Here is an 18,425-nt window from a genome sequence, read left to right as displayed (position 1 = left end):
AACAAAATGGATTGTCTCGTCGACGAATAGTCTACATTGCATGTCTATCTAGTTTGCCCCATTCTGCCGCACACACTGCCCGCATTCGCAATTACTCAGACAGAACCCAGTAGTAATTACCCAATATTGCCGTCAACACGCATCTTGGTACCTTCGTCGCATTTACTGCATCTAAGCAAAGTAGCTCTTCCACAAAACACCCTCCAAGTCTTCCAGTTGCTCAGGTGTAAAGTACTGTTACTACCGTGTTAGTAAAACATCTCGCACGCTTCTTTGGGCACTCTTCACATACCTTCTGGTCCACAGTCCAGCTGTCTTGTCGAGTCTTTTTAAACTCGCTCAGTACTCCCTTAGCTGCTTTGCCTACCACTCCAGGGTCGCCTGCGGCGCGACGGGCTAGGAGAGCCAGAACCTCGGGCATCCACTTGGGTGGCGGTGTGGCGTACGGGAACGCTTCTATCAGCGCGCCAAGTCCAAGCACGGCTGCATGACGCCAAGTTATCTGCTTCTGTACATCCACCGGCGTGTCTGTTCCTGCTACTTTGGGTCCCCGCTTCGGCATGGGGTTCTGCGACAGCTCTTTTTCGAACCTGTTCTTGAGGTGCTCAATGATTGGATCCCGCACACGTCGAGGAGAGCAGCGAATCATGCCTGCTAGTGTGGAAGCTGCGCAGCCTCGCACTTCTAGCTGCGAGTCGCTGAGCATATCTGAGACCGTGGTGAACAGGAGATCCCTCAGGCTCTTCTCCGTCACAAAAATGCGTCGGAAATAAATGACCTGCATGTTTACAAGAGCTCGAAGGCGCTGGTGCCAGCTGGTTGCAGTGCGCCCTATGCGAACCAGACCTTTAATAAAGTCTGCATCCTCACCATCTCGGAATGGAATATTGGGCAGATGGCGGTACACGTGGTAGGCAGTTCGCATGAGCTCTGGATCTTCCTTCACGTCCATCATGTGAAGTAGCTCGTTCATAAACGGCGTGGAGAAGAAGGGCACTAGCTGAGTACACTCGTGCGATGACAAGGCGCAGTCCAACCACATTAGCACCGTCTTGCTACCTGCCGTATACGAAGACTGTGTCTGCTGTCCTGGCGTGCGCTCGTGCCTCCACTTCTCCAGTCGTGCAAATACATCCTTGATCACGATACTGAACTCTTCATCCGGCTGATAAGGTCGGATACCGATCGATGAGTCTGCCTTGTTTTCTTCCAGTAGCTTGCTCACACTCTCAAACGACTCATGATATCTCGACTTGTAAATGACCGAAATGACACGTCCCATCGACTCGCGTACTGCTTTGTACGGGTGGTCGAGGTGTGCCAAAAAGTTATCCAGGATTGGCTGTGTATCGCGGAAGTGCCAGCCGCCATCAGCAATCGCAAACTCAACCAATTGGATTTTGGCAGATTCTTTGAACGCAGCATTGGAGTTCATGTCCAGGCGGAAGCCACGCAGCGCATCCACCAACTCATGGGATCGCCGAGGGTCCTTGGAGTCTAAAATGAAATGCAAGCACGTCATCCAGTATGTCAGATTGTCAGGCGTGAGCCCGTCGGCGAAGATCTCCAGAATCTTGGGCGCAGCAAACTTCCAAACTCGATTGCGAATGGCCGGCGGGTCGTCGCTGGACCCTGCGAGCAATGCGCCAATGATTTCAGAAGTAGCACGATGCTGGTGTTTGTCGCTGCCGTCGCCGTAAACCTCGGCCAATAGCTCTTTGATCTCATCCAAGTTCACAGCAGTACCCTCGTAGTGCATAAGATCGAAGACGTGCATCAGAAGGTAGACATTGCTCATGCGGAATCTGTCTGCTGAACTGTCTCTCGGCTCCTGTTTCAGGTATTCAAAACAACGGCGGAACCAATCTTTGTTCAGGATCTTGCCAATCTGCGATCGAACCCCACGTTCCACGTCATCATACGAGTCGAATGGCATAGGTCTAGCCCGGAAGGCAGAGAAAGACTTGCCCCATACAAGCCATCCGGGATGATCCGCGTCCACCATGTACTCTGCATTGTTTGGGTCTTTGAATGCATCTAGGAACTTTCTGGTGTACTCAGCGTCACCCTTCTTAACCTCAATAGTAATCTTGTTACGGTCTTTGCTCTCCTTTTCAAGCAAGTAGTTGCGATAGTCATGCTCATAAACGGCTCGCAGATCGATGGCGGTGAAGATGGACGTGAAGGCATTCAGATAGTAGCCCCTGAGTCCCGGATGAGGATCGTTTGTGCCGTTCGCCACTAGTGCGATGAATTCAGCTGGTGCAATCGTGTCGAAGCGAAGACACAAGTTAGCCGCAAAGATGGCGCATCTGGTTGCGACCTTCCAATGTGCGTCTTTGGCTTTTCTGGTAAGCTCAAGGCCTAGAACTGCCTTTGACTCTTCGACTCTCTTACGTCGTTGAAGGATGAATTGGTGTCGCGAGTCGATAGCGGTTGTCGAATCTTCACTGGGACAGATAGTGTCGACGACCTCGTTGTCCACAATGATTGCTCGCTCGAATGGCTTGCCAAATTCAATTAAAGAATAAAGTGCCGAAGAACCCAGTGTCTGAATGGACGGCTTGTCGATGCCCGCGGTCTCGATATATAGTCTCATTGCCTCTGGAGCAAATCTCCAGTCCTTCAGTAATGTTTTGAGCAGCGAAGTGAAGAGCAGCGAGTACATGCCGCCCTTGATGCGATCGTGGTCGTTTTCCTGGAGGGCCTTTTTGAGCCCCTGAAGAAGGGGCGGGATTACAAGCGGCTTGCCGCCCACAAGGGCCTTGAGCGACGAGTCCTGAGCGCTCTGTGCAACGCGACGAACATCAGCGTAGGAAGAAAGGCAGGACTGTGTCAGATCGAGAAGAAGCTGCTTGTCTAGTTCGCTCTTTTGTCTTGAAGAAGCATTGTGCTTCATGCGAAGAAGCAAGTAGGCTTCTGCTCTCTTGATAAGTAGAGGGCGAGGATAAACCTTTCTAAGCCCCTTGACCTTGAAAGCAGCAATATCAGCCTTGTACAGTCGCAGATGACGCTCGAGGGGGTGTGCAGAACGTTCAATGCCGACGTCTGTTATCCATGTTCGGTACGCAGAGCATAGTGCGGTAAAGCAGTTGACATCGTCTTCTTGGTGCTCAACCAAGAAGGCATGTGCCTTTGTCAATAGCTGGCCGAGCTCCTCGCGAAGCACGTGGATGTGCTCATACGCCGGGTCATCTCGTTTGAGCGGGTACCCAGCGCGGTAGCGGAACTGGGGTCTCAACTCTTCATCATCAGCGACCTCGGCCAGGGGATCATCGTCGTCAACCATCATCTCGTCCTCATCGGCGTCAACAACAGGATCCTCTCCTGTCTCTGCATCCGCATTCCCAGATGCGCGCTTTGGATCAAACATGACGGACATTCCTGACGTAACCAGGCGGATCTGCTGCATCAATCGTGAGACTTCATCAGACCACTCCTTGTTCTTGCCTTTGCGACTGACAGGAGGATTGTCGCTGAGGAGGAGGGCCAATTGCTGGGAGATGGACTTGGTCTGGGCTGCAAATAGTTCAACGGCGAACGCAATTTCAGGTGGCGACGGTTGGTGCCATTTGATGGTGAGATCAGCGGGCGCTGTAGTCTTGCCCCAGTCACTGATATCCAGTCCTCTCTTGATGACCTCTGGCTCGTACAGGGAGTGATCAATAGGATAAGTGTGTGTCAGATTCAGCAGCAGATGATGAATATAATTGGAAACCAGGATAGTTGGCAAGCCGCGGCACTTTTCTTGCATATATCCAGCAATTCCAAGAAGCTCATCCTTGTGGCTCAGAACTTCGCGTCCGACATGCACCACCACCATGGCCAGCATGGTGATGTGCCACACAAGGGCTCTATCGCGCGGCAGGTAGTCTGTGCCTGATGTTCTGTCAGATGCAGCATGGTTCTGGTCAATCTCATTGCGGATGTTGACAACGAGCATGGGAACGAAGATCTTGAGCGTCTTTTCAGGGTTCACCTTGCAGAGTGCGTTGAGAATCCAGGCCATGGCATCTCGCGCCTGATGTACAACATGGCTTGAGACAAACGTGGCAAGCTTCTCAACAGCCATATCGAACAAGTCTGGCGACAGCGATGCAAACAAGGGTGAGAGGGCAGCTGGAAGCGCGTTGATAACATTGTCTTCCGGGGTTCCACCTCGGACCTGGTTGGCATCAGGTAGATTCTCAAGCAGCGTGAACACCTTGCCGAGCAGGGTCATGACGAATTCGCCAAAGCCTGCAGTGGATGACCGCAAAATATTCGCCTCGTCTTCGTCTGTCAATTCCGCGTTGTAGTCGATAACGACGTTCTGGCCATCCCGTTCCATGCGGTCCATTTCACCCTGGACCCACTGCATGGCCAGACTAGTATCGTGAACACCACTGTCTTCCTTAATCATCGACGCAAAGGGAATACTGTATGCAACGCTTTGTATGAAGTTGAGCGTATACTGGGTCTTGCTCAGATCATTGGCATCAATGCCGGGAAGAGACAGAGCTAGGAGAGCAGTAATGTGGCATCGGTAGCCTTTCAGCTTGGACATGACATTCGCAATCATCTGTAAGCTGTTCAGACTCGAAGTCGTTCGGTGCACCTCGACCAGGCCTTGGAGACTGGGGTAAAATCTCTGCAATGCACCGGGAAGAACAAGATCGGGCTCCAGATAAGCCAGCCCTTCCAGCGCGTTGTAGTAACAGTGGGATACGCGGCTGCTCTTGGAGAAAAGGCCCATGAAAGTGACTTCCTTGAGCGATTCGACGAATCGCCTCTTCAATTCCTTATTGATCTTGCGATCCTCTGGTATATCGAGCTCGCCACTCTGCTCTCGATTCCAACGTGAAACAAAAGCATCTGTCAAGAAGAGCGTCAACTGGCCCAGGAGAGATGTCCATGTGCCTTGGTTAGAGGGATGAAAGAATGTGTCAATTGACTCCATCAAGCCCTCCAACGTAGACATGACGGAATCCTTCTCGCCCAAGCAAGCCGGCGAAAGTGAACTGACGATCAAGCGTGCCACCATGTATGCGATGGGATACTTTTTCTTGTCCTTCTCCAAGTACATACCAGCCCCAGACAGATAATCAAGAGGTGAGTAGGGCGAGTTAGACTGACCCACGGGGATTTGTGTCAATCGCAGTATGGTTGTGAAGATGAGATCGGATTGCGCCTTGGTGAAGATGCCATGTTCGCCAAAGGGCACATGGGCGCAATGCAAATGGTCTCGTGCCAGTCTCGAGAACATATCAATGAAGAAGATGTCTACCACCTTTGAACGGTTCATAATGGACCACAGATGGAAGAGGGTAGGGAAGAAAGCATCGGGCTGCGCATTTCGGGCAGATGGAGGTGCAGGGTGGCTGGGCAACAGCGTGTTGAGCAGTCCAGTGACGATGAAGGCGTTGGGCAACTCGTGAACACTAAAAAAAGGGAGGAACTCTTCCAGCATCTCTTGGCGCTCCTTTGGATCAAAGTATGTGTGGACATGTGTGCAAAGTTTGAGAAGCTGCTTTGATGATCGTCGGCGGCTGCTTTGGTGGGCGGGCACCTCGGCGGGCAGCACCCAGGCCTTGGCTTCTTCCCAGAGCGGTCTCCAGTCGAGTGTCAAGTCTTCGCCCGGCTTGAGATAGTGGTTTTTTCTGCAGAAAGGAAAAAACGTTAGCAAGATAAATCGCTTCTATATCGTGATCTATGTCTTCCATTGAGTGCCTTACCTCGTTAGTGTAACAACCATGCGTAGAAAACGGTCGGCGGCTGTAGCATCCAGGCCCGGCGCCAGGGCAAGAGAGTAATACAGCTTGGCGAGCTTTGCCCTGAGCTCGCGCGTCATCTCAAACTTGAGATTGAGCCATCCTTGGAGTTCCCTTGTCCAGTGCAAGGCACCGGGCGAAAAGTCCTCGGCGCGGATGGCAATGTAGAGCTGCTTGAGGATGCCCTGCAGTGCGACATCACGCTGCTCCTCCTCTTCCACAAGGAAGGGCAGCTGATTAAAGTATGCAAAGGTGCGCGGCCGATATCGCTTCTTGTCATCCTCGTCCGACTTGGAGCACGGGATGCCAGGTGTGGTCGCTCGCGAAATGGGCTCGTACGACGCAAAGTTGGCAAAGAGCTGCGAGGTCGACGAGGCAGAGAGGGCGCCGAGGGAACCCTCGTGGTGAGGGCCTGGGTTCTCATCCATGACGGATGGAAGGCGCAGGTTGCGAATAGATGGTACAGGGTTTTGTGATGCGAGGTCCGGAAACTGCGTTGTGTCGTCTCGGTGTATTGATGGGACTATAGAGCTGGCAGCGGCTGCCAACAGTGACGTTTGCTGGCTGCGTCGAGTATGCTGGTGCGTGCGTGCGCAGAGACTTTGACGAAGGGCTGTTGTTTGATGCAATTGTAAAACTAGTTGCCAAAGGATAAAGTCGAAACGTATGGTCCCATTGAGGGGTGATCGGGACGGCCGGCGGTTGGATGATGTTTAGGCGGCGAAGGACGTCGTAACCGCAAAGCGACGGAATCTGCGCGAAGAGGGTGTGTGGGAGCTGCGATGACGGCGGCGACTCGGTGCCTAACGAGACGCAAAGGGAGTGGTGTGGTGTGTCCAGCCGGGGGATGCAATCGTCGGGCGGTTAATCACTCAAGAGAGAGAGCAGCGTCGGGATGAAGATGAGCTGCAGAAGACAGATATCTATACTGTCGTTGCAGAATGTGCGACGATGACGACGAGGAGTTCTTGTGCTCCTTTTGGTGTCCTAGTCGAGGAAGCAGCTTGCTTGAAACGGACCGGGTAAACTGACCTGGAGCTTCGATCGCGGGAGGAGCTAGGTGGTTACAGGGAAGCCAGCGCCAGCCGGATGGGGACGGGGGGATTTGGGGGGGCTTTTGGGGTTGAGCCGTTGATGGAGGGGAGGCTTGGGGTGGCCGCGGCGCTGATTCAGTGGACATTTTACCAAGATGCCCTGTAACAAGGTAAAGACCGCTGGTAGGTAGGTAGCCTGACCCACCGTGTGTCTCTTGTCCGCCTGTCAACTTGGCCTGTCCGTGAGGTATTCGGAATTTATAAGCATCCTCACCACCCTGTCGTGCTGAATCGCTGCATACAAGACAGTCTTTACTAGGGTTCTCCCCTGTAGAAATGACCCTTATCCTGTGCTGCTAACCGCGCGCCTGCCACAACCCCAGCCAAGCAACTTCACGAGAGCCAACAAGGGTTACAGATACATACCTACCTCTAGCTCCCTACCTAGGTAGGTGCACAGCTCCACGCCACTCGGCCTACTCACCGGTCCGTGTCAGCTGCTTTATTTGAAATGCATGGCTTCCAGAGCAGTACGCCAATGACAAAGCCCATCAATGTCTCGTCTCAGCCACCACGGACAGGCGATCCGGATCCTGCACCAGAGACTGCGCCATGCCTTTCAGCCGTAGCATGTACCTAGGTATCGAGGGACCTACCGCAGGCCCAGGCTGCCACAGGCCACCTCAACGACAAGACTCCGCCGCACAACTCTGCATACTTGGCAACTTGGGTACCAGTGCTACGTTGTGGTGAAACCGCATCTCCAGACATTGACTGAGGTACTTCTGGATCACATCACACTACTACCAAACTTGCTCGTGAATCTTTCAACATGTCTTCATTTACCCCTCCTCACCGTCCCCTCTGTAGTAGATAATACAGGCCACAGCCGTGGCGGGTATCTAAATGCTTGGTGCTATGCTAGTATTGTACATGTGTGTCTTGCTGCTAATTGTGTTGTTTGCTATATGTCATGTCTTGCGCTTTTGTGCGCTTCCGTCCCCGCCGAAGCAATTACGCAACCACGAGGCCAGTTTCGTCATTGTTCGTTTGCGTGGAATAGGCTTGCTGACGCTGTCGGGTGTATTGCGGCCGTCCATCGAGCCAGCTTGTGAGGAATCTTGCTGGCGCAGTTCTTGCTGCTTTCGCATGAAATGGCTGGCTGCAGATAGCGATCGAACCGGTGGCTGAGGATGTGGCGTGCAACCCGTCGACTTCCTGCGCTGGTGACTCGTACCATCTTGAGGCTTGAATTCTCCTGAGCTCTCCCGTGAATCAGATAGTGATCCTCTTGGGTAATCGCTCTGCAAGCTACAGCGCTGCGACATGGAACGAGCCATTTTCGGATTTGCCGTTGCAGGCCAGCCGGCTTGTCGAAGGCTGATCCAGGTAGCTGAGACCATCATCAGCATCTTGTTGTATTCAGTGACTGCCACAGTTTTTCTCTCCTCTGCGATTACAGAAGCAGCCGGACTTTGGTACTCCTCATGCGGCAAGCCATTCCCGCTCACAAATGACTTGGTGGGAGGATAGCGGCTGCTCGAGGTGGACATTGTGTTATAGTTGTCGTATATCTCCAGCGACGTCGAGGTGAGCACACCCATGATGGGATGACGGCGCGCAGCTGGGTCCAAGATGCTGAACGTCCATTTGTCCTGCATGGGTTGCGCTGGCGCAGCGATGCCAGATTCCATACTATTCGTCCGCAAAGACGTCAGGCGCCGAACCCATCTTCCTTTCATGGGAGCGGAAGAACCATCAACCCTTTTCATTTCGTATGAACCATTCGCAATGGCCTCAATAAACCACGTGGAGCCATCGCGAAATGTCAGTTCTGCACGGTCGGTGCCCTCGTGGGTATTTACAGACACGACTGCCAAAACATCTCGTTCGCCCATTGCTTCGTTTGTATCATTGCCGGGGACAGCTGGTGTCGAGATGTTGTAGTTTTCGCTGCGCATCAGCAGCAAGTCGTTTTGGCCAAGATTAGGCTTTGCTCTGAACATTCTAGGAAATCTTTTCGCCAGAACGGGTATGATGAAGCTTCCCGCGATTTGACTAGATGGGACAATATCGAATGCTGGAACAGCGCGCTTTTCGCCCAGTTCCTGCAGCTGAAGAAGCACCTTGGGCCGGAATTGGACGAGACGGCGTTGTTTTGTGCGTACACCAGGAGCAGGATGGGCCAGCGCAAAGGTTGTCGATTTTCGCGGGAGGCGTTGCTTGCGTCTACGTCGGCTGGAGACGTCACTGTCCACCGTCAATTGCGACTCGGCAATGGACTCCTCATCTTCGCTATGCACAGGCGTCGAAAAGTGAGTAATATGGGGCTGATCCCGAAATCGAACAGAGTGATCGCGGTGTCTTGCGCTCTCGGAAACGGATCTAGCTTGTATCGGGAGCGAAGTTGGGCGATTGCTGGACGGACGGGCTTGTTCTTGGTCATCGCGAGGCTCTGTGCTAGCAAAGGGCGTGGAGAACCTGCGTGTCTCCTCGGTAAGTGGCTGTCGCATGCTGGATCGCAAAAGGATTTGTTTTCTGTGTACTATTTCGGAAGATCGGCGTTGAGTAGTATATTCGTGGCCATGGAGGCCGGCTCCAGAATGCAAAAACATGCCACCCTACGCCTTATTCGCAGGACACTAACACGGCTGCTCCGGATGATGACAGTTCATACGGGCGACCAGATTGGAGAGGAAGATGATGCGCGTGGCATATAAAGGCGGCAATATGCAGTTGTCTAGGCGAATGCTCTGCGGGACCTTGTTCCCTGTAAGTCGATGTGATGTTGCAGGTCACTAGAGAATGGTTCCAATAACCAAAGCGCGTAAAAGTTGATTTTCAGGTTGAAATCGAGCAGCGATCGCGTTTCTTCTAGGTGAATGAACGGTCTGGATAGCGCAAACGTGTTATGCGTAGGGGCGAGACAGTCTTGACGGGGTGGTGGCGGGCTCGTAATCGGGATGGAGCGAGATCGTGTGTGTAGCAGATCGACGAATAGATGAATGAAGGAGTAAAAAACGAGGCAAGGAAACGTAAAGGGACGGCGATAATTAGACGCAGATGTAAGTAGAGTTTTATGCTTTGTTCCGGTTCCAGTTCAAGTCAAGGTCGCCAAGACGGTGGGGGCTTGGCTGGCTGGGTCAATCTCGAACGCTGGCCAACGATGACATGCCGTATCTCATAGGCGGAGGCGGAAGTCACGGTGGTGCACTGGTAGAGCGAGATGGATGCATGAGCCAGTCGAAAGGGAGATATGCAGGAACGATGCGTGTCACCAAGACACAAGAGCCATGTTGGAGCAACAGGAGAACAAAAGGGAGGGCCAGGAATTTCGGAGTTGGTGGCTACTCAGGTATACATATCAGTAGGTAGGTAGGTTAATCGACAAGGCGGACTGCGGATTACCTACTGGCAAAACCAGCTTTTGCCGGGCTGTCAGTTGTCAGTCAGGGTGTTGGAGGGGGCTTTACAGCGGAGTCTAGCGCTGAAAAAGGACCCAGTCACCCAGTGACCAATGCGACCTGAAAGCCCCTCCTTGGACAGGCCAGACCAGACAGCCGGACAGAAAGACCGTTCTCGCATCCGGCAGAGCCGCGCCCGATCGGACTCTGTGGCGCGTGAGCCAGGCAGTTGAGTGGGTTTTGCCCGCCCTGGATGCGAGGCCAACTTGCCAAGTGCCTCCACCACGCCATGTACAGCGGACATTGCTGGCCACCGCTGGTCCGGTTCGCCGCACAAGGCGTAGAGAGGGCAAGCGTAGGTAGGTAATAGATAAATAATAATAAAAGGGAGCCTTTGCTTACAGCTAGCAGGTAGCTAGTGGTGACCAAAAGGCGGAAAACCTAAAAGCCTTGTTTTTGCGGAGACTGGACTCTAGAGTGGACTGGTTTCTCCCAGCACTGAGTAGTACGGATACCTACCTAGCAGGCCCAGGTACTTACTTATGCTTTTTGGCTGAATCCACCAGCAAAAACCACCGATTCTCCGCTCCTGGCCTGTTTGATGAATCAATAGCAAAATTATTTGTTCCTTTTTCGTTTTCCTTTTTGCGAGCCTCCGTGGTTCCACCATTTGCTTCTTTCGCGGCATGGCATTCTAATTTGCTAGATTAGTAGTACACCGACTCACTTGGCCTATGCAGTCTAGCTGCAACGAGTCTTCATCGTATTCGTTGTCACCCTTGCGCACGCCCTTCAGGAGGTTTGGCGCAACGCCATGGTCAGCCCCGCGTATTCGGCATTTTCGTTCGCACGTCGCATCATGCTTCTCATGCGCGCCTGACAAAACATGCTGCAAAAATGCACAATGCGATCATCTGCTTAATGTCGGCACAAGCTGCACCGTCATCATATCGTTCCTATCCAACTACGCTTCGTACCCGTCCAAGGTACTCTTTCTGCTGTGGACTTTGTAAATTACCATCCTCGCCAATCAGCCGAGCTCCCGACATCTATATCAGCTGCACAAGCCTCAAGACGCGACTCGGGTGTTCTCGTCTGGGTGGTCCGCTTAGTCAAACTTGAGCTATCTGCATGCAGCAAGATGGTCGATGACCAGTCAATCATACCAGAACCCTTCCCATGCCGTCACTATCGATCTGGCAAGACGTTGTATTGCCACCAATCCAGGCCCTTTTTTGGCCCGCAAACTGGTAGAGGGTGTATCCGCTGCCCGCTACGCGTACTGATACAGGGCTGCAGATCCCCATTGCAGCCGCCACGACTTCGATGCTCTGGACGACAGCTCGGATACTGAGAACAGCTTCGTGCCCGAGGCGGCAGTAGCATACTCCCCGGCACCGAATTTGCTCCATGGAGCATCGGAGGTCGGCGTGCGACTTTCCCCATCATTCTCCGCCGTTGGCGACGGACTTCTCTTGAAACACAGGCGCGATCCCGAGCCATCCGACACAGTGGAGATGGAAATTCTTGAGCTAGTCGCTGGTCCCCGTTGGCCGTTATGCATATTCATCGGCTTCCACCTTGAACAACCCTTCTGCCACATCTTTGTATTATTCATTTTTGACCGAGTGACTCCCCTTTCCTTCGATGCTGTGCGCAACAGCTGTGTAGTCATGCGCGACAGCCACTCTTATCGCGGCCCGATTCTCAGTAAGATCTAGTTCTGGATCAAGTGCCGCCTTTGACTTTCCCAAAGAGCAGGTCCATATCATGTAATTCTTGGGAACCGGACACCAAATTCGCAACATTTCTTCAGATAAAATATTCACCCATACATACATGGTTGGCAGGTGGCAGTTGGACGAGATGTGGATCTTGAAATCATCTGTAATAAAGTGGGGAGCTGCAGAGTCCTCAAACTCGCAACGGGTGCGACCGACAATAATCTGTCAACCTCGACTGACCAACACAATTGTGACGAGACCTGACCGCTGGCCGGTAGTAAAGTCGCATACATGCATGAACCGTACCAAATAGCTACTCTGCTATTATAGCCCAAAGCAAGCATGGCTCGGACGCACTTCGTCCCAGCACGCGACTCCCGACATCATGCAGCTGTGGTCGCTTTGTATCGGGCGCTTACCAGGACGGCGAAGAAGATCACCCTGCCGGACCATGTGGGTGTCGTCTCAGCACGTTCCTGCCCTATACAATCGATACTGCGCCGCCGATTCGAGAAGAATGCCAAAGACACTAGCCCCAGGCTCGTTTTTGCCGCACTGACGGCTGGCTACAAGGTGCGACCCGAGACTTGGTTGTTGGTTTCTGTTTCGGCGATCTGACAAGAAGTACAGTTTCTATCATTCTTCAATAAATCTCAAGATGTCAACTCGGCCGAACACCAGCAAATCGTGCGTCACCTCTCCTCTAGAAGAGAAACTTCAACCCGGCTTTCTGCGCTTCCGCCGACTGAACGACCAGCAACAAAAGAGCCGCTCCTTACGAAAAAATACAAGCCTGGAGAAACTCCAAAATATGTTTCAAGCGCATATCCTCGACCGCTGAATTCTTTGGCTAGACCTCGACGTGTGCCCATGATGGCGACCACCGCCGAGGGGCAACCCTTTCTTCGCACGTCATCTTTGCAGCCCCACGACATGTCGCGAATGGTTGGACGCAAAAACAAGATTTTTCAGTCCAAGATTTTCAAAATTGCCGAAATACAAGACGAGCTTATGCCAGCCGCCGAGTCAGAGGATCAATGGGACCGCATAGTCGCGCAGCAGCTGCGTAGGGAGGGTCTCCCGCGCGAAGAGGCATCGGGCGATGCGGAAGAATCATACACGTGGAGTCTATACCTTTCGCGTCTGTGGCTGGAGTGGAAAATTGAAATGACGTGGCAGGATTGGCTCGCACGAGGTGAGGCTCTGCAGCGAATAGTGGACGCGGAGCAGGAGCTGGCTGATGAAGAAGCTGGCAAGACTCGAGAGCCTGAATCAATGACCAGAGAACGTACACAGTCTGCGGGAGCCGCCAAGGTCTCGGGTCGTGGATTCAACTTGCTAAGCCCGCTTGAGATACAGGGTAAAGCGATTGAGATGGACGGCCACGACATCTTTTCGTCACAGGCTTGGGCTGCCGTGGTCCGGTCGAGGAACGGCATGCTGCGGTCGTGGGCCGACAAGGCGCAGCTGGCGCGAGGAAACACTGTTTATTAAGTGATTAAGTAACATATACCCCGGGGCTTTCAAAATCTCGCGCAATATGCGCATGATGTCCCTTTCTGTAATTCGTTATTTATTGTTTCGCCAAGGGCAATGCGTCACGCTTTTCTCACTTTTGAGTCGCGGCCTTGGACGCCACGCCGGGCAAGAGGCTTTATTCGTCTGCCAGTATTGGGCTTTGATTGCTGACGGCGGCAATTCTTCTCCGTGTCACCGACTAGTACCATCCTGTATCAATCTCCCACAGTGCCGGGAAGACTACTGAGGTATGTTACTGATATCGGACCCTGGCTGCCCCACTGGCGATCGACCTCTGGGTACCTGGCGATAGTCACCTCCAGTACAGAGCAGGTCAGTGTCAAACACGTGCAGAACTTGCCAGTCTGTTCCGGGGCATATTCCGTCCAATCTGCAGCTCACCGGTCAGCCCGATATCTGGCAAACAGCCTGGCCCAGACGTGCCAGATTATCTCGGTGTCATCAATGGCATCTCCCGTCCAAGGTGTCTCGGCTGGGCTTAGCGTGCAGCGGCATGACTGGCAGACATGAGGCGGGGAGAGAGGTCCAATTAAACCGCGTACTCAGGTGGGGCTCAAGACTCCACCCCGTGATCCTGGGTCCTGGGACGCACTCAAGCACTCTAGGTATGTCCGGTCCCCTCTAATTTATGACGGACAGGTTCCTGGCCAAGACCGCAAGTGACGCCCAAAATTCGACCTATTGTCCAGCGAGAGGCCAAAGATTCAATTTGCCCTGCCCCGAGTGAGCTCGACAAAGCCTTGCAGCAATCGCAATCGCAAGCGCAAGCTCTGCAGCTCCCGATAGATATCGGGCCTCCGCGGCGAGAGAAACCCAGGGCTCCACTATCCAATTGCCACGGACTCAGCCGTGGCCAAAAGTTGTCGACAACGAGCGGCCACGACAGCGCCCTGTTCACCATCTCAACCACCTCAGCGTCGCTCTCCCGAGGCTCCAGAGCAGCTGCCGTCACCGTTATGAAGTCGGAAGCGCCAGCCATCGAAGCGTCGTTGGGCAACGTGTATGCGCCAGGGTTTACTGGTGAGTCTGTCATGGGCGCCACCAAGCCGGTGACCGGGAAGCGAAAGCCGTCGCTGGACGAGGAGGGAATCACTGGAGAAACGGAAGAGCAGAAGCAGAAGCGCGCGCGTGGTCGGCCACGATTAGACACGAAAGATGAGACTGCTGCCGATGTAAGTACTTGATCCGCCGCTCCGTGCCGCAACAAACAGGTCTAACGCGGGCTAGCGACGGAGAACACAAATCCGCCTCGCGCAAAGGGCATATCGGCATAGAAAGGACAATGCCATTACGAGTTTGGAGGAAAAGGTCAAGGGGCTGGAAAAGAAAAATGCCGATATGAGCCGCGAGTTCCACAGATTCCACGATCTCGTCGTCTCGGAGGGTCTGATGGATGCTTCGTCAGAGGCTGCCGCCCGGTTCAGGGCCATCACAGACAATTTTCTCCGACTCTGTGGTATGAACCACGGGGAGACTGGCTACATTTCTCCAGAGGACGAGCGCACAACAATCGCAGACGGCTTCCGCGGCCCAGTCGAGGCAAGCTCTGGCTCTTCGGGCGGAAACCAGAGCCCCCACAAGTCCCATCCCGATACAACCGCCCTCGCTCAGCAAGCGCTACCACGTGGGCAGATGGCGGTGGCCGACGCCGTGGCTTCGTATGAGATTGTCGCACAGGCCACGCCAGACAATGCCTCGTTTCCGCTCTACACCGCTTCGGATATCGCCCCTAATCTGGCTGGCTTTGCGTCCATCCACTCGCCGTTCGCGACACTACCATTGACGAGCTCTCTATCATATCATGAGGTCACCTTTGGTCGACGACTGCAGAGAAGGACAACAGAGCGCGGTCTATTTTTGGCTTCGATGGCGAACCCGCCCCCGGAACGGTACGCTGCCGTTTTTGGGTTTTGTCTGCTCTTTGAATCTCGCGAATCGATTGCGCGAACGCTGTCACAACAACTGCACAACCTGACCATGCCATTCCAAGATCAGGCCAGTCCACAAAGAGGACCATTTGAGGAGAAGATGGAGCAGCGCATCAAACTGACTTTTGGGTTCGAAAAGGAGTTTTTGAACTCGGACGAGATTGAGCTGTATCTGCGTCAGCTGGGAATCATCGTCCCGCAGCAGGCCGAGTTTGTCGAGGCGGAGGTGGATGTCAATGAGCTTGCCGATGCGGTGCGCGCCCACGGGTCACTTTCATCTCAATCTTCAGGATACGAGAAGCAGAACGCCTTGGTTTCCGCTTCAATGCCAATGAACATGGCTCCAAATCACGCTATGCTTCAGCAAATGCACATGCAAATGCAGCCTGATGGCACTGTAGGCATGATGCCCTACATGTACTCGCCAGGCATGGAAAATGCATGGGGTGCTCCGTCATGGCAGAAGCCAAAATTGACGATTAGCGTGGGAGTCTTGGTCGAAGGTGAGTCGTGCGAGCCAACATGGCTACATGTTGGACTATGCTAACAAGTGAACTAGAACTGGCTTCAAGGTCTGTCTGTATGGGCAAGCACCCGGGTGTCCGCATCAAGGACGTCAACAACGCCATCAAGGTTGCTGCCGGTCTGGCTTAAAATCCCATGTTAACTATTTCATATTTTCTTTTCGGTTTATATCACTCAGCGGACATTTTGGTTACACTATCACGACGGTTTGAACACATTGATATCCGGCCTATCACGGCCAAGAAAGGGGCGTTTTGAGAGATTTTTGTTATTATTTGAAACCAATCGTCGATTCAGAAACTGAAAGGTCACTTTCGAAAGTTCTCGATTAATTATACAGCGCCATGCTCAGCCTGTTTGGGAGCGGCCGGTAATTCATGGGCGGATTAAGGGCATTTCTAGACGCAGGCGATTGACTACAGCTAGCGGTGTCCATCACTTGGCGATGGCTCGCTTTCTCCCTGTATCCAAAGTACATGAATGACGCAAATTTGCACAATAAATGATCAGCACCAAAACCTCATTCTGCCTATTTTGTGAGCACATCGCCATCATCAAAGGTGGATGCGCCCTCCGTAAACCCCAGCATTTTGGTGGGCCCGCGCCCGGCGTCCTAGTGTCACTCAACGGCCTTGGATTGCCGCTTTACATAATAACTTGAGGGTACCGGAGCCGGAGCATCCCCAACTTGATCACTTCTACATTGCCGTCCCCGACTGCGGCCAGGGCATAACGGCTCATCATTCAATCCTTGGTCTGTGGTAGGAAATACTGATAATCGGTGTTCGACATGTATTCCGAAAAGCAGAGCTCAGGCGCCACCGTCACGCCGCGACTGGTCATCCACGGCGGTGCAGGCAACATTGTCCGGCATGGCTTCCCGGTGGAAAAGTATGACCAATATAGAAAGGCTCTTCTCAGAATTGTGCGTTGCTGCTCCATGGTCCTGCGCTGAGATGATCTCAGTGCCATAGAGAGACTAACCGCGGTGCCGGTGCAGGTCACAAACACTCATGCGTACATGACCACCACTATCAGCAACGGCAAAGACAGCAACGGCTGCACGGCCATGTCTGGCCCGCGCCGTCCCTCGGCGCTGGAGGTAGCTACACATGCCGTGGTGCAGCTCGAAAACGACGCGCTCTTCAACAGCGGCCACGGCGCCGTCTTTACGCGCGACGGCATCAACCAGCTCGAGGCCTCGGTCATGGTCTCGCGGGGCTTCAAGAAGCGCGGCGTCGGCGTCATGGGCCTTCGGCGCGTGCGCAACCCCATCCTCCTCGCGCGGCGCATGCTCGAGCACGGCGAGCAGGACCTCGCCGGCGGCCAGGATGAGCTCGAGCCCCGCGGCCTGGACGCCCCCTCGGCCCAGGGCCACACGCAGCTCTACGGCGAGGCGGCCGAGCAGCTCGCGCGCCAGTACGGCTGCGCCATGATCGAGCCGAGCTACTTCTTCACGCAGCAGCGCTGGGACGAGCACGTCCGGGCGCTGGACAAGGAGAGGCAGGGAAAGTCCTTTGGCACGTGGGCGGCCGACGAGTACCTCCCGCAGGGCACGTGCGGCGCCGTCGCCATGGACGAGCACGGCGTCGTCTGCGCGGCGACCAGCACCGGCGGCATGACCAACAAGCTGACGGGCCGCGTCGGCGACACGCCCGTCCCCGGCGCGGGTTTCTGGGCCGAGGAGTGGACGGAAGAGGGCGATCCGACGGGCCAAACCTCGTCGTGGGACAAACTTCTACGCTCCGTCACAACGGCCAGCTCGCCCATTGAATTTGCCGGCCCCCTGCGGGGATTCCTCGCCGAATGCCTGCCCACGCCCTTTACGTACAGGCCCGTCGCTCCGTCCAGCGCGCGAGCCACGACGACGCGGTCCCTGGGCGCCTCGGGCACCGGCAACGGCGACTCCTTCCTGCGCGTGAACGCGGTGCGCACCGTCGCGGCCATGGCCCGCTGGAAGCCCGAGCCCGGCGCGGCGGCCCTGCGCGGCGTCGCCGGGCCGGGCGGCGAGCTGCAGCGCAGCGCGGGCGACCGCTGGGGCGTCACGGGCGAGGGCGAGGGCGGCATGATTGGCATCGAGGGCGTGGTGACGCGCGATGCAGACGGCCGCGTGGTCGCCGCCCGCGGCGAGATCCTGATGAGCTACAACTGCGGCGGCATGTACCGCGCGTGGATCGATGACGAGGGCAGGCCGGTGATGAGCATCTGGTCCAACACGACGCGGGATGAGATGCCTGACGGCGACCACTTTGGGTGACTCGACTAGATATAGTAGATTACGACCTTGAATATATACCTAGATTTGGGCTGTAAATATGAACTGCCTAAGGAAAAGGTAGACTGCAAATCCGAAAATCATGGCTTGCAGCCACGGACCATGAGATTCCCACTTGGACGTCCTTTTCAAAAAAAATTTATTTTTTTTACCTCACCAGCATACCCTCAAATAGGCTGTCAAACGGGCATTAAATTAGTCTTGCACTATCATCAAATTTACTTGGTAGTTCAAGCGGGCGCAGTT

At 54.2% G+C, this 18,425-nt stretch overlaps 7 protein-coding genes across 7 annotated transcripts; 5 read left to right on the top strand and 2 right to left on the bottom strand.

Annotated features, from left to right (window-relative positions):
• Window positions 1–171: 171 nt before the first annotated feature.
• LMH87_007031 (uncharacterized protein) lies at window positions 172–6,178 on the bottom strand (the record flags this gene model as incomplete). The annotated part of the gene is made up of 4 exons (XM_056192056.1): window positions 172–234; window positions 293–2,337; window positions 2,398–5,639; window positions 5,715–6,178. The coding sequence occupies 4 exons, from the start codon at window positions 6,176–6,178 to the stop codon at window positions 172–174; spliced, it is 5,814 nt and encodes a 1,937-aa protein (XP_056060312.1).
• A 1,577-nt stretch (window positions 6,179–7,755) lies between these two features.
• Window positions 7,756–9,399, bottom strand: LMH87_007030 (uncharacterized protein; the record flags this gene model as incomplete). The annotated part of the gene is made up of 1 exon (XM_056192054.1): window positions 7,756–9,399. The coding sequence occupies one exon, from the start codon at window positions 9,397–9,399 to the stop codon at window positions 7,756–7,758; it is 1,644 nt and encodes a 547-aa protein (XP_056060311.1).
• A 1,930-nt stretch (window positions 9,400–11,329) lies between these two features.
• Window positions 11,330–11,909, top strand: LMH87_007029 (uncharacterized protein; the record flags this gene model as incomplete). Its single annotated transcript, XM_056192053.1, has 2 exons — window positions 11,330–11,438; window positions 11,488–11,909. The coding sequence occupies 2 exons, from the start codon at window positions 11,330–11,332 to the stop codon at window positions 11,907–11,909; spliced, it is 531 nt and encodes a 176-aa protein (XP_056060310.1).
• Window positions 11,910–12,254: 345 nt separating this feature from the next.
• LMH87_007028 (uncharacterized protein) lies at window positions 12,255–12,753 on the top strand (the record flags this gene model as incomplete). Its single annotated transcript, XM_056192052.1, has 3 exons — window positions 12,255–12,485; window positions 12,543–12,599; window positions 12,679–12,753. The coding sequence occupies 3 exons, from the start codon at window positions 12,255–12,257 to the stop codon at window positions 12,751–12,753; spliced, it is 363 nt and encodes a 120-aa protein (XP_056060309.1).
• Window positions 12,754–12,854: 101 nt separating this feature from the next.
• On the top strand, window positions 12,855–13,406 carry LMH87_007027 (uncharacterized protein; the record flags this gene model as incomplete). Its single annotated transcript, XM_056192051.1, has 1 exon — window positions 12,855–13,406. One exon carries the CDS (start codon window positions 12,855–12,857, stop codon window positions 13,404–13,406), a length of 552 nt encoding a protein of 183 aa, XP_056060308.1.
• A 1,001-nt stretch (window positions 13,407–14,407) lies between these two features.
• Window positions 14,408–16,033, top strand: LMH87_007026 (uncharacterized protein; the record flags this gene model as incomplete). Its single annotated transcript, XM_056192050.1, has 3 exons — window positions 14,408–14,623; window positions 14,679–15,882; window positions 15,939–16,033. 3 exons carry the CDS (start codon window positions 14,408–14,410, stop codon window positions 16,031–16,033), a joined length of 1,515 nt encoding a protein of 504 aa, XP_056060307.1.
• A 661-nt stretch (window positions 16,034–16,694) lies between these two features.
• On the top strand, window positions 16,695–18,161 carry LMH87_007025 (uncharacterized protein; the record flags this gene model as incomplete). The annotated part of the gene is made up of 2 exons (XM_056192049.1): window positions 16,695–16,829; window positions 16,905–18,161. 2 exons carry the CDS (start codon window positions 16,695–16,697, stop codon window positions 18,159–18,161), a joined length of 1,392 nt encoding a protein of 463 aa, XP_056060306.1.
• Window positions 18,162–18,425: the final 264 nt, after the last annotated feature.

The sequence above is a fragment of the Akanthomyces muscarius genome, chromosome 1 (genome assembly GCF_028009165.1).
Source record: "Akanthomyces muscarius strain Ve6 chromosome 1, whole genome shotgun sequence".
Taxonomy (NCBI): Eukaryota; Fungi; Ascomycota; class Sordariomycetes; order Hypocreales; family Cordycipitaceae; genus Akanthomyces; species Akanthomyces muscarius.
The sequence above is the reverse complement of the archived record's forward strand: the minus strand, read 5'-3'. Positions and strand labels throughout refer to the sequence as shown.